A 14,066-nucleotide genomic window follows, 5' to 3' on the forward strand; every position below is an offset into this window, starting at 1 on the left:
ATCTAAAGCACTAAGTTTTGACAAATTCTATCTGCTTTTCCTTGAAGGCCCTTGTATGATCAGCAAGTCAACAGATGAATATATGAGTTGTGAAGCAGCAGAGGTGAAAGACTCCATCACAAAATAATTAATAAAAATATTTAGATTGTGAGTAGATTTATGTAAGTCAAACAGTTTAGAAATATCACCCTCAGTCCACATGGGAACCACAGGCGGAATAGTTTCTCTCTAAATATCTGACAACAATATTAGCTGAAAGCAGGAGAATCTGAATGGAAAAGGTTTTGATCTTCCTTAACTTGCTTGAGGTTCACAATGATCACATGAGTTTTGCAAAAGCCTAGCTTCACGATTTGGTAATTACTTTCATATTGCTGGAGCAATACAGCAACACCTCACCAGATGAAAACACTCATGAAACAGATAATGCTGCTTGACAGTTTAAAATATAAATAAAATCAAGATCAGAGCTAAAAATCAAATTAATTCTATTCTAGGAGAGACAATAACTAATTCCAAGGATCAACTGTCAAAGAGTGAATATTCTGGTTGAGCTTTCTTTCATACTTCCTTCAAAGCAATGACAGAATGGTTTTACTTTATACTTTTCAGAAAAGTGAGTCTAACAGTAAACAGGAGAAAGGTGGAAAATTCTGCGACATTTGAATGTTGTTCTTCTTCACTGAAGTACTTGAAGCGAATCACACACTTACCACTGACATGCAAATTTCTCGCTGTCTATTTCAACTATTCCTGGTGGTGGAGCAACATGTGGTGCTGTCCTAGAGGCTGTGAGGAGTAAGGGGAAGAAAAAACAAAACTTGCTGAAACGATTTTTGCTCTCCTGAATGAAGCTCTTCAACTCCATGACTTTCACTAGCACAGTTTCTCTTCTGTTTGCAACCAACAATGTACCCAGCTAAGGCAAGTCACCAAGGTGTACTAAGCAGACTACAGATTTACACCACAATTTACAGAAGTGAAGCAGAGAAGGCCAAAGCCAGAGCCAACACTGGAATGATGTAAGCAACTAGTGAATGCCAGCTTCCAGATGCACAATCATGAACCACAATCTCAGCACTTTAGAGTACTGAGCATGATTTAAGAGTGGCACAATACTCCACCAGAACAGGCACAAATATAGAGTAATTATTTTTCCAGTTCCTAAGTGGAAGCAAATATAAAGCAAAGAATTTCGTCGCAATGTCGTATCGTCTCCTTCTAGTCACTCTTGTTCATCCCCTCAGTCGCACTCACTTTCACTGTGGTATCCACACTCATTCAAGAAACAGCACACCCAGACATGCAAGCCAGTGTCTGTCAATGATTCTTTCTCCATTTTTTTCCCCCAAAATAACTAGCTATGTTCCACCTTGTGTATACTTGTAGTATAATGCTAAGTGCTTTTATTAGTAAAGACAGAATGAGGCATATATGTCATTCCTCCTAACCAGTAATAGCCGTGCTATCAACTTCCAAAATGCCAGTGTTTAATCCCAAAATAAAACCACAAAAATTAATCGTAATTAAAAAACACTTTCCAAGCTTTAAACAATGCTTAGAATTTGCTTCACATCCCAATAAGCTGATTAGCATCTTCACCAGAGGCATGATTCTCTGTGTCTATCTCATCTCTGCAGTTCTATCAAATACTGTACGTTACTGCCCAATAATATTCTGTGTAAAACAAAACATAAAATGGATCTCTAATTCTCTGAAAATTATGGGAACAATCCAAAATGGATGCTTTTTCTTTCCACTCAACAAGTTAAAACAAGGAGTGTACATTAAGTTGAGTAAATGTTCAGATTAGTAACTCAAAAAATATTAAGATTCTTTGGAAGTTTGTTTCACAACAGTTTTGCCTTATAAAGCTTTATATTTGCTTTGTGAACAAGTCTCTGGAACAGCGTATGTTATGCATAATGCTGTACTTATTTGCGTAAATTAATCAGAAACCTACAGAAGACAGAAATCATTCATGCCATATAGGAAAGAATTGAAGGGACACACATTTTCTTGTAGAAGGCATGTTCCTTTGCAGCGATACTAACCTGGGACACCTGTTGCATGGGCCTGGGAAGAACCATGATCCATTACTGGTGGTCTGACATCAGGTACTCCTTGCTGGCTAATGCACTGATGTTCAATGAGTTTTACAGCAGTAAGTGCATCAGGGCCAAACATCTGGATGTCCATAGAAACCAGACATACTAATGTATCTAAAGTATTAAATGTAAAACCAACAGTGATATTAGGAAAAGACAAATGAATGCTGCTGGGACGTATTGATTTGCTTTAAAATTGCTGTATGTTGAAAGAAAACAAGCCTCCACATGCTTCTCTAAGATTGTTGGGTTTTTTCCCCCCACATACTTTTTATGGCATTAAGAAAAAAGCCTTCAGAAGATTTTAGCTTCTCTACTTATTATGATGATCCACTTCTTGAGGACACAAAGAATAAATTTTAACAAAACTCCCTATTCTAATATCTATCCCTAAGCTGCATAGACATGTGCCACATTTTTAACCACTGAACATCAACTATTTTTAAGTCTTTCTTACAAGTGACAGTAATAGATTTTGCTTCTCCCTTACCTATACTCTTCTCTACTTTAGCAATCTTTGAGCAGGCCACTTCTCCCATTTCTGTAAGCATGTATAGCACCTCAAGTGCTGAGATTACAAGCAGCACATCTGGTAGCGTGAGATGACATATGATCTCTTTATAGGATTCTTGATCCACATATTCACAAATTAAGACACCATTATCTTCAGCCTTACAAAGATTTGCCAAGATTTCCATGCCTGAAGAACAAATAAAAAATAGTTTTAAACAGCAATAATTACAATTCTAACACAACAAGAAGAATGGCTAGAGATCTTACCTCTCATTTTTAAAAATCTGTCCCTTGACATGAGGCATTTTGTAACAGTGTGAAACATTAGATGAGTAGTTTTGAAATCAACAGGATCCAAAAGAAGCTGATGAGAAAGAAAAAAACCCCCATGACTAACACTATCCATACAGAGCTAATAGCTCAAATCCTTAAATTTGCATATCGAAATATAAGGTTGAAGTGTTTAAATGCAACACATATAAAAACAGAACCCTGAGAGCTTTTCATTATAGCTAGCTTTTTGAGACCCCTCCTTTTCTGCTCTGAAGTATCAGTCCAATTTGCACTTTTCAGTGCTCAGAGTAAGGAAAATAACTTTATTTCCAGGCAGTCAAGAGAATACACAAATATATTTTAATATGCAACAAAGAACAGAACTTGAGCAACAACCAAAATTCATTCCCAAATGCTAGCACAATCATTAATCCTGCTTCTATCTACTTCTGCTTCTCAGAGCTCTCAGACATTATAATATGAAACACTCTCTCTTATTCAAGAGAAGCTGGATACTTGCTAAGTGTGAATCACATATTTTTTTCAATATTCAGCAGCAGACCAATACTTCATTCTCTGATAATACTCATTTTAACTGAATTTATCTGTTATATTTTAAAATACAAGAAATACCTGAACATACATACCTATAGAATCTGTATAGTTTATCTACACAATGACATGACACATTGAAATGTTGTATTTTATTACCTTCAAACATCTCTGAAAATTCAGAGTATGCCCAGTGGCATCTGACTAGCTTACTGGTACTAGTGCCCACTGCACACAGGATAAAACCCTCTACTGCTCCTTTTCTCAAACACCTTATTTTGATGTTACACCTAAAGGTTATAATTATAAAGTGAAGAAACTAGTGTACAGTCTGCAGAACTTAAACTCCTTTCTTCTCTCTGGGAAACTGAAATGAATAGTATATACTAGAAATATCTTGCATCTCCCTTGTCTCAAAGAAGAGAATCAGTCTTCCTCACGTGATTCTGTTTTGGCCAACTGACATATATCAGGCCGTATTTTTGGTTTGTCTCCAAATACTTGTCTTCGTATTGAAAACTTCAAACTTTAAAATTATAAATTCAGAGAATAATTTCTTTCCTACTTCATCCAATGATCAAGGACAAAAACAACTAATTTAACACTGAAATCATGCTTTCATGAAACTATATTTTAACTGTTCTGTTTTGAAGGACATTACCTCTGCTGCAATGTTTCCCAGCGTGTCAAGCCCCAACTGTCGTAGAGAAATAAAGTGACTATGAGCAGAGAGTAGCAGGAACCGAAGACAAGTACGATTAGCTGCCAAAAGTTTAACATTTCCCTCTTCAAAAGAAAGATTACGTAAGATCACTGCGATCTGAAGTACCCGCTGCCCTTCAATATCATTAATGCCCAATTTGCGAGGTGGATGAAATAAGGATTCCCAAATCCATTCTTCCGATGGAATATCTACAAAGTAAACAAATAAATTTGAGTCCTTCCTTGGCTATATTTACCAATATGGATGCATTAAGATCAGTCAAGATATCTCACCTTGAGATTTGCCTCTGTCAGAAATCAGATCACGAACTTCAATATCCTCAACAATATCCTTCCAAAACTGAAAAAAGATTTAAAAATATGCTTAATCTCTACTGGATGTTTTTTCTTTAACTACTTTCATTACTTACATGAAAAGGATTGTTCTTTAAAAGTTTCCTAGTACCTTGATTCATCTAGTAGTAACCACATTTTTCACCCATGGCATGCGACGCAAGATGTTCAGTATTTTACATTACAAAACTTCCATTCAACCACTAGAAGTATGCATTCATCATCAACAAACATTACCACAGAAGGACTTTCCCAGAGCATATGCTGAAACTATATAGACAATTCACCACAATTACAAATACGGCAATTTTAAGTGGTGGGGGAAAAAAAAAAGTACAGTTCATCCTCCTCCATCTCCTTCAGGTGAACTCCTAAAGCAGATGATGGTGACTCCCCTAAGTTTCAGTAGGTCTTTGACTCCTGATGCAAGTCAGATCTATCTACAGAGACTTCTGCTATGTTTTCCACATCATCATAAATCAATGAAGAGAGAGAAGCAACAACTACTATCACCAGAAAACTTTATAAACAAAGTAGAATGCTTCAGCAAACTGGAATTCAAATTACTTTGAAAATGCATGGCCTGATCTGTAAATGGCTTTTATGTTGGTAGTCCTGTTGAAATTAAAGAATTATTCATGGGATTAAGGTTTGCAAGCTAATAAAAACACACATTATGATGTTATATCAGTATAAAAACATTTAATGACATATACATTCTAATGTGCATATTTTAGCAAAAATGTAAACATTCCTTTGACTAATAAAAGTGTAGACATTTTTTGACTCACTAATGAAATACTGCTCCTCTTTTGGCTATGATCACAGAATAAACCCACAAATAAATCTGGATAAAAAAGGAGGGATGGGAAACACACCAGCAGAACAGCAGGAGAAATTTTACTATGCAAATGTAATTACTAAATTACAGCACTCATACCAAGCTTGACACTACTAGTTTCTTGAAAAATATAATACTACAGAGTCTCTAAATTGGAAAGAAAATATTTTTATTTTCTACTGCAACGCTGCTAAATGATATCCAGGTAGTGTTTAGTAAAGATTACTTGCACAGGAAGGATTATTACCACATTTTAGCAAATAGAAGAAGAGCCAGATAAAAGTCTATCTTCTTACTGTTTGTAACAAACAGATTCTTTCTACTTAATACTGAGGCTATAATCAAACGCCACAGAAGACCAAGGCATGCAGGTAGAAATTACAGAATGTACTTCATCTTGAGCTGTCTTTACTTCTAGAGGAGGAGACAGGCTTCAGACATTCTTTTCGAAAGTATACCGAAATTCATTATCTGGAAATCAACATCAGTATACATTTTCCTTCAGGATGTTTCCTTTTAGAAAAGCAGTCCTCACATTCCACATTAAAAAGAAAAACCTCTGAAGCTTTTAAAAACTAGTTGTTTAGTCAGTTAAAACTGTCTTTAAAAAGTGAATATTGAACAGAGATACTTGAAGTCTTAAACTTCAACCTTAATCACTTTGTGAGAGGCCAAAGTGAAGCATCATGTTAGAACTGTTGTCACACGTTAAATGTTAACACAGCATCAACCCCTACCATTCTATGATTCTATGATCATCACATTTTGCCAGCTGAATCCTCCAATAATCCAGTTTGTCATTTAATACTTAAATGTGTAGGCCAAAATAAAACATTTAAAATCCTCTGGCAATATAAAGTCATAAAAGAGCAAATTTTTCCATCTAGAAGGTAAATAATCCTGGACGTTCTCAATGGGATGGAAAAGAAGGATTTAAGTTTTTTGCACATTAAGACAGTATAGACATTGCTAAAGACAAAGCCTCAAAGTGCTATCACTAAAGATGAAGACAGGAATACATTGTTGGAAAACTCTACACCTCACCTAAAACTCACAGAATAAACAGATCCACACTAGTTGCTCGCACAACGGAGAAAATGCCCCCTCCTAAAGAAGCAGACTGTCAAACAGTGCTAGAGGTCAAGTCGGATGAGATTATCTTATTTAGAAAAGAACAGAACACGGCTTCTCTCTGTGAGTTAAAATGAGACACACACCAAGGCACCAAAGAAAGTTTACTTACAAATAACCGTTATTCTTAACAGGACTGTTATTGGGACCCAGCACTGTTTGATATCTTTGTCAGTGACACAGGCAGTGGATCAAGGTGCGCATTCCTCAGGTTTGCCGACAACACCGAGTTGTGTGGTGGAAGGACACAATGGTGGGGGGGGGGGGAGGTAGGGAATGTCATCCAGAGCTACCTGGACAGGCTTGAGAGACAGGCCTGTGGAAACCACATGAAGTTCAGCAAGGCCAAGTGCAAGTTCCTGGACATTGGTTGGGGTAATCTCAAGCACAAACACGGGCTGGGACGTGAGTGGATTGAGAGCAGCCCTGAGAAGGACTTGGGGCTGCTGGTTGGTGAAAAATTCAAAATGACACTGCAATGTGTTTGCAAACCAGAAAGTCAATCATATTTCTGGGCTGCATCAAAAGAAGTAGGGCCAGCAGATAGAGGGAGATTATTCTCTCTCTACTCTGTTTCTGTGAGATGCCACCTGGAGTACTGCGGCCAGCTCCAGGGCTCCCAACGTAAGGACCCAGACCTGTGGGAGCGAGTCCAGAGGAGGGCCTGAGAGGTCAACATAGGGCTGGAGCACCTCTTCTATGAAGATGGGCTATAAGAGTTGTTCAGCCTGGAGAAGGCTCTGGGCAGACCTTACAGAAAGCTTCTAGTACCTAAAGGGAGCCTGTAAGAAAGCTGAAAAGGGACTTCTTACGAGGTCATGTAGTGACAGTACAAGAGGGAATGGCTTTAAACTGAGAGAGAGTAGATTTAGGTTAGATGTAAGAAAGAAGTTCTATCCTATGAGGGTTGTGAGGCACTGAACAGGTTGCCCAGAAAGGCTGTGGCTCCTCCATCCCTGGAAGCATTCAAGGACAGGATGGATGGAGCTTTGAGCAACCTGGTTTAGTGCAAGATGTCTCTGCCTTGAAAGAAGAAATGCACCTTGTTCTGAAAGTTATCCACTGTGATTTTGATGAAATACTGATGTTTCCATGTCTCGGACAAATCTTCAACACTAGAATCACACAGCCTACCAGTAAATAATCAAAAAACCCATCCAGTTCTTCCAAAGCACCAGGATTACCTACACCGATCTCCATCCTGTACTTCTGAATCAAAGTGTTCAGAAGCCTTAAAGTCAGAATGAGTCCACAGCCTCTATTGCTTTTCTTCACAAGGAAAGCATTGGCCTGAATCACCCTCTTTTTTTTGTATTAAGCAGAGTGGTTTGTTTGCTGTCAGTCCACTCAACATCTGTTTCCTGCCTAAGCAGGAAAGCTCCCCAAAAACGATGGGAGTGGGCAAAGAATGATGAGGTGCAAGATAGGTCATGAACATTGTATATAGGTTATTTAATTCTATCTCTTACAAGACAACAAGGAGAAATATATATTTTTTTGTTTGGCCAAAGGAAAGAAGAAAGTGGAAAAAGATGAGTTAAGTCAAGCTTACTGAGTATTCCTTTGAAAAATGTACTTATATCACAGAGGCAAGAAAAAAAAAATCAATTTAACATCACAAGGAGTTATATATTCCCTACTACAAACTACGGATAGCTGCAATCTGATACTACAGATAAACAGAAACGAACACGAAAGGATGAAAAAGTGAAGCACTTTATCAACAGTTATTCTCATATATATATATATATATATATATATATATATATATATATATGTGTATCTATCTTAGTTAATGATAACACACTGGAATACAAAGCTAAAACTTGGAAGGAAATAAACTATGCTTGACTGTCACATCCAGATGCTAAGAGATAATGGACAAAGGTAAAAGGACTTGATTCACATACACAATCTGATTACTATCAGTAGCCAAGTTCCTTTAGAAAAAGATACAGAGGATTATACAGAATTCACTGGAAATCAGATTAACCAAATTACTCTCCATAAAAACAATGGATTTTTTAGTGCATTTGAACTCAAATCATACAGTTTAGCAATGATCATGACTACTTACTGTCCAGGAAGAATATGAAAGCAACTGGAGTCAAATCAGTTTGTCAGACCACTGTGAGACACAAGAAAGCTGATATCTGAAAAGCATTTAAATGCATACAGATCTCTCTATATACACTATCTCTGAGAAAGATTCAAAGAATTAATGCACAGTAAAGAAAATTGTTACTCAATTTGTACAAGGAAGAAAAAGTTGGACAACAAAATAAGAACCTCACAAAACAGAGGAAATGGGAGAAGTAAAGCATACATGCAAGGCAATAAAGCAAGCACAAAAACTGCGTAAGCATGAATTTTGCATCTACAGCCAGAAGAGGCCTGAAGAAGTCCAAGAACATGAAATTCAAATGCTTAAACTGAAGTCAATAGAAATCAGTGGTTAATGAAGAAATTTAATGCAATTATTCATATACCATACTGGATAGGGCACAGCTGCTGGAGACAAAAAAGAAATAGCTGGAAAACCAGCTAAATTTACTTGATTATAAACATACCATACAAATAGGTCAGTTTGGAAAGACAAACTATACTCATAAGTGAACCTTGCTAACATGAGGAAATGCTAAGCAAAATGAAACAGTTAAAAATGAGAAAGCTTCCAGAGTAGATGAAAAAACAGAGGAGCAGGATGTCATCACAGCTTAGAGATGGAGACGACAAAACAAAATAAGGAGAGATAAAAAGACAACTGGCCAAATGCCAGTTGTTCCAATGCTTAAGTAAGGACATGCAGTCATTCCAACTGACTAGGGATTTAAGCTTATGGACAGCACCAGGACATATTGAGAGAGCAACAAATTAACATAGTTATAAGGGGTATCAGCAGGTTTACTAAAATAATAACCAGATTCTGACAATTAATGGAACAGGTTCCCTGACTAGTCAAGTCATTTGATTCAGTTTAGAGGGAAGCACTGTAGAAAGTGAGAAAATATGTAATGCTGCAGATGAGATAAGGGAAACCACAAATTTTCCAAACATATTTTTATAATGCATTAAGGACTGAAGAGAAGAGGAAGAAAAAATTTTAAGTGGTAAATGATTCCCTCAAAGTTTAGTACAACAACCACATTGGTTTTCATCTTCACCTTCAACTGGAACAATAGTGATGTTGGAAGACACAACTAAACAGGCAAGTTTCCTTTGCTTGTGAATACACTACCAAACTACTAGACTGGTCTGAAAAATCAAGATACTGCATATGTAAAGTAGAATGATTTTAAGTCAAAATTAGAAAACAGCAGAATATAACATCAAAGTACTCATGCTGCAACAATTGATACATTCTTTATCATAAGTAGTACAGAACTCAAGAGCTGACTGAATACAAAATAATCAACATTTATTGTGTATAGATTTAAGGGCGGGAGAAATACTAATGTTGGGAGAAATACTAATGTTGATGTCGTACCCATCCTCCTGTGCAAAGGATATAGTAGAATGAAGAGAAAAATAATGAAGGAAAACATATGGCCATTTCTGTTTACTGAAAATTAATTTTAAGACACTAATATGATTAAATCAGGCTTATTTTAAGCAAATGTTAAAAACTGCCACAAAACATTTTAGTACAAATACAGAATTCTGTAATCAGCCACAAAGTCTGTATAAAGACACTGAAATACAGAAATGAAAACATCTCTATAAAATCCAAAGTTCCAAGTATATGTTCATACATTTCAACAAGCAGGAGGAGAAGTCTGGAAACACAGTCTCTACTCTGTCAACCAAATGTCTCTACGTGAAGCTCCCATACTGCTTCCCCTGATTTCTATTTTGACACAGCCACAGCTGCAATACAAAATAAATTACTTCCAGTAGCAAGGTCAAACAAATGCTTGCAGTAAGATGCTCTGAAAAATCTAGATTCTTGGCATTAGAGATATTTTTAGATCTCTGCTAGTTTCTGACATACTTTCAGCAGTATTTCACTACAGAGTGGTACTGTACATGTTGCAATGTTCAAAAATAGATCTGGGAAAGCATCCAAATTTCTTATTAGTAAACTTTACTTCAGTTACGGTGGTTCTACTTAACACTTTGTTAAAACACTTATCGGAACCATCTGTCCTTATCTATCATAATTGCTTAAGTTTATATAATTAATGAACAGATAATAAATTAGAATTCTGTGTAATTTTAAATGTTTACAGATCTAGATGTGGCACTTGTTGCTGCTCTAGATCAGCAACAGTCTGCGACAGTTTAGGGTGAAGTCAACACAGAAGTGCTAAGTGCTTTAAAAAAAACCCAGTAAAAACAAACCAAAACACAACCTACAGTACTTCTGGACGTGTTTTTCAATGAAAAAAAAAGGAAATAAAGACTGCCAAGCATAATTTTTTACACTTATCTTCAGCACATTTGAACCATTTTCAAGTTCACATACTAACACACATGAGAGTTTACCTTTATTCATAACTTAACCTAGGAAACATGTGTTAGGGAATCTATTCACTGATATTTCAGCAATATTGAGTTGAAGTTACATAACAATAAAACAAATGGGAAAGGCTCCTAACAAATATTTCTCTATAATACTGGTAAAACAATACAGTATATGAGACGACTGAGCAGAGAACCAGCTATCTGATCAAAAGGAACTCAGCAGCTTCTCCCTTAATAAAAAGCATGTTACCAAAATGTATTTTAACTAGAATCTAGCTTTCTTCTATTTTAGCCACATAAATCATCATCTGAAATGATTTTTTTTCAAATAGTATGTAATAGCAGATATGCTGGAATATCAAACCTCTTTCAGTTATAATGTAAAGAGGATGCATTTATACAAAGAAACTTTAGTTTTTATCTCATTTCACTACTTGTACAGTAGATCACGCCCTCTAGTGGAAAGATAAAAAAGCTTTGTGCAAGAAGTTTAATTGAAACAGTCTTACAACACTGCTAACTCAGATAAGTTTGCCTTATGCATCTTATTTTATGGTCTTAATTTTGCTAATCCAGAATGATTCATTACTTACCATGGAAGCTTTAAAAGAAATACAGCATTTGGCCAGGTTTCTAATTTTTTCCCCTCTTCGTAAATATAGTGGCCAGTTTTCCTATTCCTCACTTATATCAGTGTTCTTCTTAGAAGAAATGTGGAACCCTATTTATACATTTGCCTATTTTTTCTTAAGACATTTCTTCCTGCCTATACAAATGCATAATAACTGTGATTTAGTATCCTATTATATTTAAATCAAAGAAATAAACTTGAGAGTAATTTAAAAGATATATGCTAGTATATTTTGTAATTTTCTATCTTTTTAAAGGATACCCACCACATGCAGCTCAAAATTATTTTAATCATTTTTAAATTACCTTAACAAAATCTCTATCAGTTTTCTCCTTCCATTCTTCACCAAACACAGCAGAAAATGATCCTAAAGCTTTAAGCATAAAAAGTAGAATTTAGTCAAATAAAAAGGAACATTTTTTACTTTGTACTAATTCATAAACTAAAAGATTCAACAAGACTACAGTCTTCCAGTGCTTCCTTTTCAGTAAAAAACCAATTCTGTTCTAAATGGCACAAACCAATTAAAATTTCTATATTAACTTAATTAACTACTACAGCAGTTTTACAGTTTGAAAATAAGTACTCCATGAGGAATTGACTATTTTCTGAATCCTGTAAAAAAGCATATGGGAAACTTTTCCATATCACTTGTTCAGGAGTCAAGATGACTGCTCAGTTGTCAACCTCACATCAACAAAATGTTTTCCATGTGCACAGTGTAAGCTGTAAACACTAGGTCAGTACCACTTATGGTTTCTAAAAAACAGAAGAGTAGCATTGAGATTTTGAAAGCACTCAATTTCGAAAGTTAATATTTAACAAGCAAGCACAATGGATGTTCTTGGGTGTTTGGAGAAGCAACTACCATAAATTTTCTAATCTTTACTCCTAGAAAGCAGCAAAGTCTCAGCCAATCTGACTCTAAGACTTAAGTCAATCCAAAAATAAACTGTCTTGCAATAGTTCTGTAATAAACTAATTATATGTTCTAAGTTACACTTCAACATTTTGGTTCAAAATGTTTTCTTGTTTTGAGCCAAAGGCTAGGAATCGCAATTGCAAGACCACATCAGCTTTCAACTCATATAATCCAAAACAAGGTTCATGCAGCACTCCAAACTGAAGATACTATATACCCCCAAACCCCTGGGGTTGTCCTAATATAGGCAACATAATTGCCATCTCAGATCTTATGGGGAAAAAAAAAGCTGAAGACATTTTTCTTGTTACCTAGAAATCATGCGTTATAAATACTAACAATAAGACCTTAATTATAAGCAACCCAAATCTAAAATCTGCATTGTTAACCAACTATCATTTATTTACGTCTCAAATTATCGTGTCAGTATTTTCATAACATCTGAATTTGCTAATTACAGCTTTCATTTAATCATGAAACTTGACAGATTTGCCTTCATTATTTATAATATGAAAGCATGTAAGTATTTAAAATCAAAGCTTCATGCTTAAAAAAAAGAAGTAAACAACCTTCTCTTTCTTTCCCCAATTTGTCGTATTAGGCTATGACATTGGCTGGATTTAGCCAGAAGACTTAATCAGGTAAGATAAAAATCAAGTTTCCCCCAGTGAATGAAAAAAGAGCAAGCCCATTACATGCTTGTCATTCCTCTTGGCTTTACCTCAAATATTTTTCAATGTAAGAACTACTAATAGAGATCAGCTGCAGAACAAGCCTGTGCTCAAAGCTGAGAACTTGAGAACTCTCAACACTGTCTACCTTTGCAACATCAAAAAAAAAAATCATGAAATAGCAATACAAAGCTTGATTTAATTATTTATAAATTCCCAAGTCCATGGAAGTTTCATCAAAAGAAGTGTGGAGTGCTGGCAAACTCAAAAATCTAGAGAGCAAGCATCCTGAAATCACTAACATGCAGGACTAAGTCCCACTTTCTTCCTTTCAAATATTTTTCTTTTTAAGTTCTTGTGACTGGACTTGAGGAAGACACTAAATGACCAAGATCTAATAATATCTGAAGAGCATGAGGACAAATCAAAAACATAAGCAGCTGAGAGCATTAATGAAACATTGGGGTGGAATGCTGCAAATCATGTAAAAACATTCACGACAAAAAAACAAAGCAAATCAAACCTACAGAAGTATACAACGTCTAACACTGATTCTTCTCCACAGTTTTAAACCAGAATCTCTGACATACCATATTATGTTTATTCTTACACATGCAAAGCACATTTGTACTTAAACAGATATCATCATCTGTACTAGCAGACTTAAAAATATATTTAGCTGACAAAGCTCATTTGAGCAATTTCTTATGGTGATAATTTCTGGAATTCAGTATGGAAAAAAAATCAGTTCATAAAAGCAGTAAATTTTTCCTCCCCAAAACCAGGAGACAGGAGCTATGCTGTTATGATTTTACTATGAGGTTTTTTTTCCTTGACAGAAAGACAGACAAGCAATTAATAAGAAACAACTTGGCAAGGAGGTCACTCTGAACAAGACACACAG

The 14,066-nt window shown here is 35.7% G+C and overlaps 1 protein-coding gene across 2 annotated transcripts in view; it reads right to left on the minus strand.

Moving 5' to 3' along the window:
- ARID2 (AT-rich interaction domain 2) overlaps window positions 1–14,066 on the minus strand; it is a 101,226-nt gene that overhangs the window by 26,686 nt on the left and 60,474 nt on the right. For both annotated transcript variants that reach the window (XM_062017054.1, XM_062017057.1), the window contains 7 exons: window positions 11,875–11,942; window positions 4,443–4,509; window positions 4,108–4,358; window positions 2,889–2,985; window positions 2,599–2,808; window positions 2,055–2,222; window positions 714–789 (listed from right to left, as the gene is read on the minus strand). In XM_062017054.1, coding sequence (XP_061873038.1) covers window positions 714–789; window positions 2,055–2,222; window positions 2,599–2,808; window positions 2,889–2,985; window positions 4,108–4,358; window positions 4,443–4,509; window positions 11,875–11,942 — 937 coding nt within the window. The remainder of the gene's footprint in view (window positions 1–713; window positions 790–2,054; window positions 2,223–2,598; window positions 2,809–2,888; window positions 2,986–4,107; window positions 4,359–4,442; window positions 4,510–11,874; window positions 11,943–14,066) is intronic.

The sequence above is a fragment of the Colius striatus genome, chromosome 1, assembly GCF_028858725.1.
Source record: "Colius striatus isolate bColStr4 chromosome 1, bColStr4.1.hap1, whole genome shotgun sequence".
NCBI lineage: Eukaryota > Metazoa > Chordata > Aves > Coliiformes > Coliidae > Colius > Colius striatus.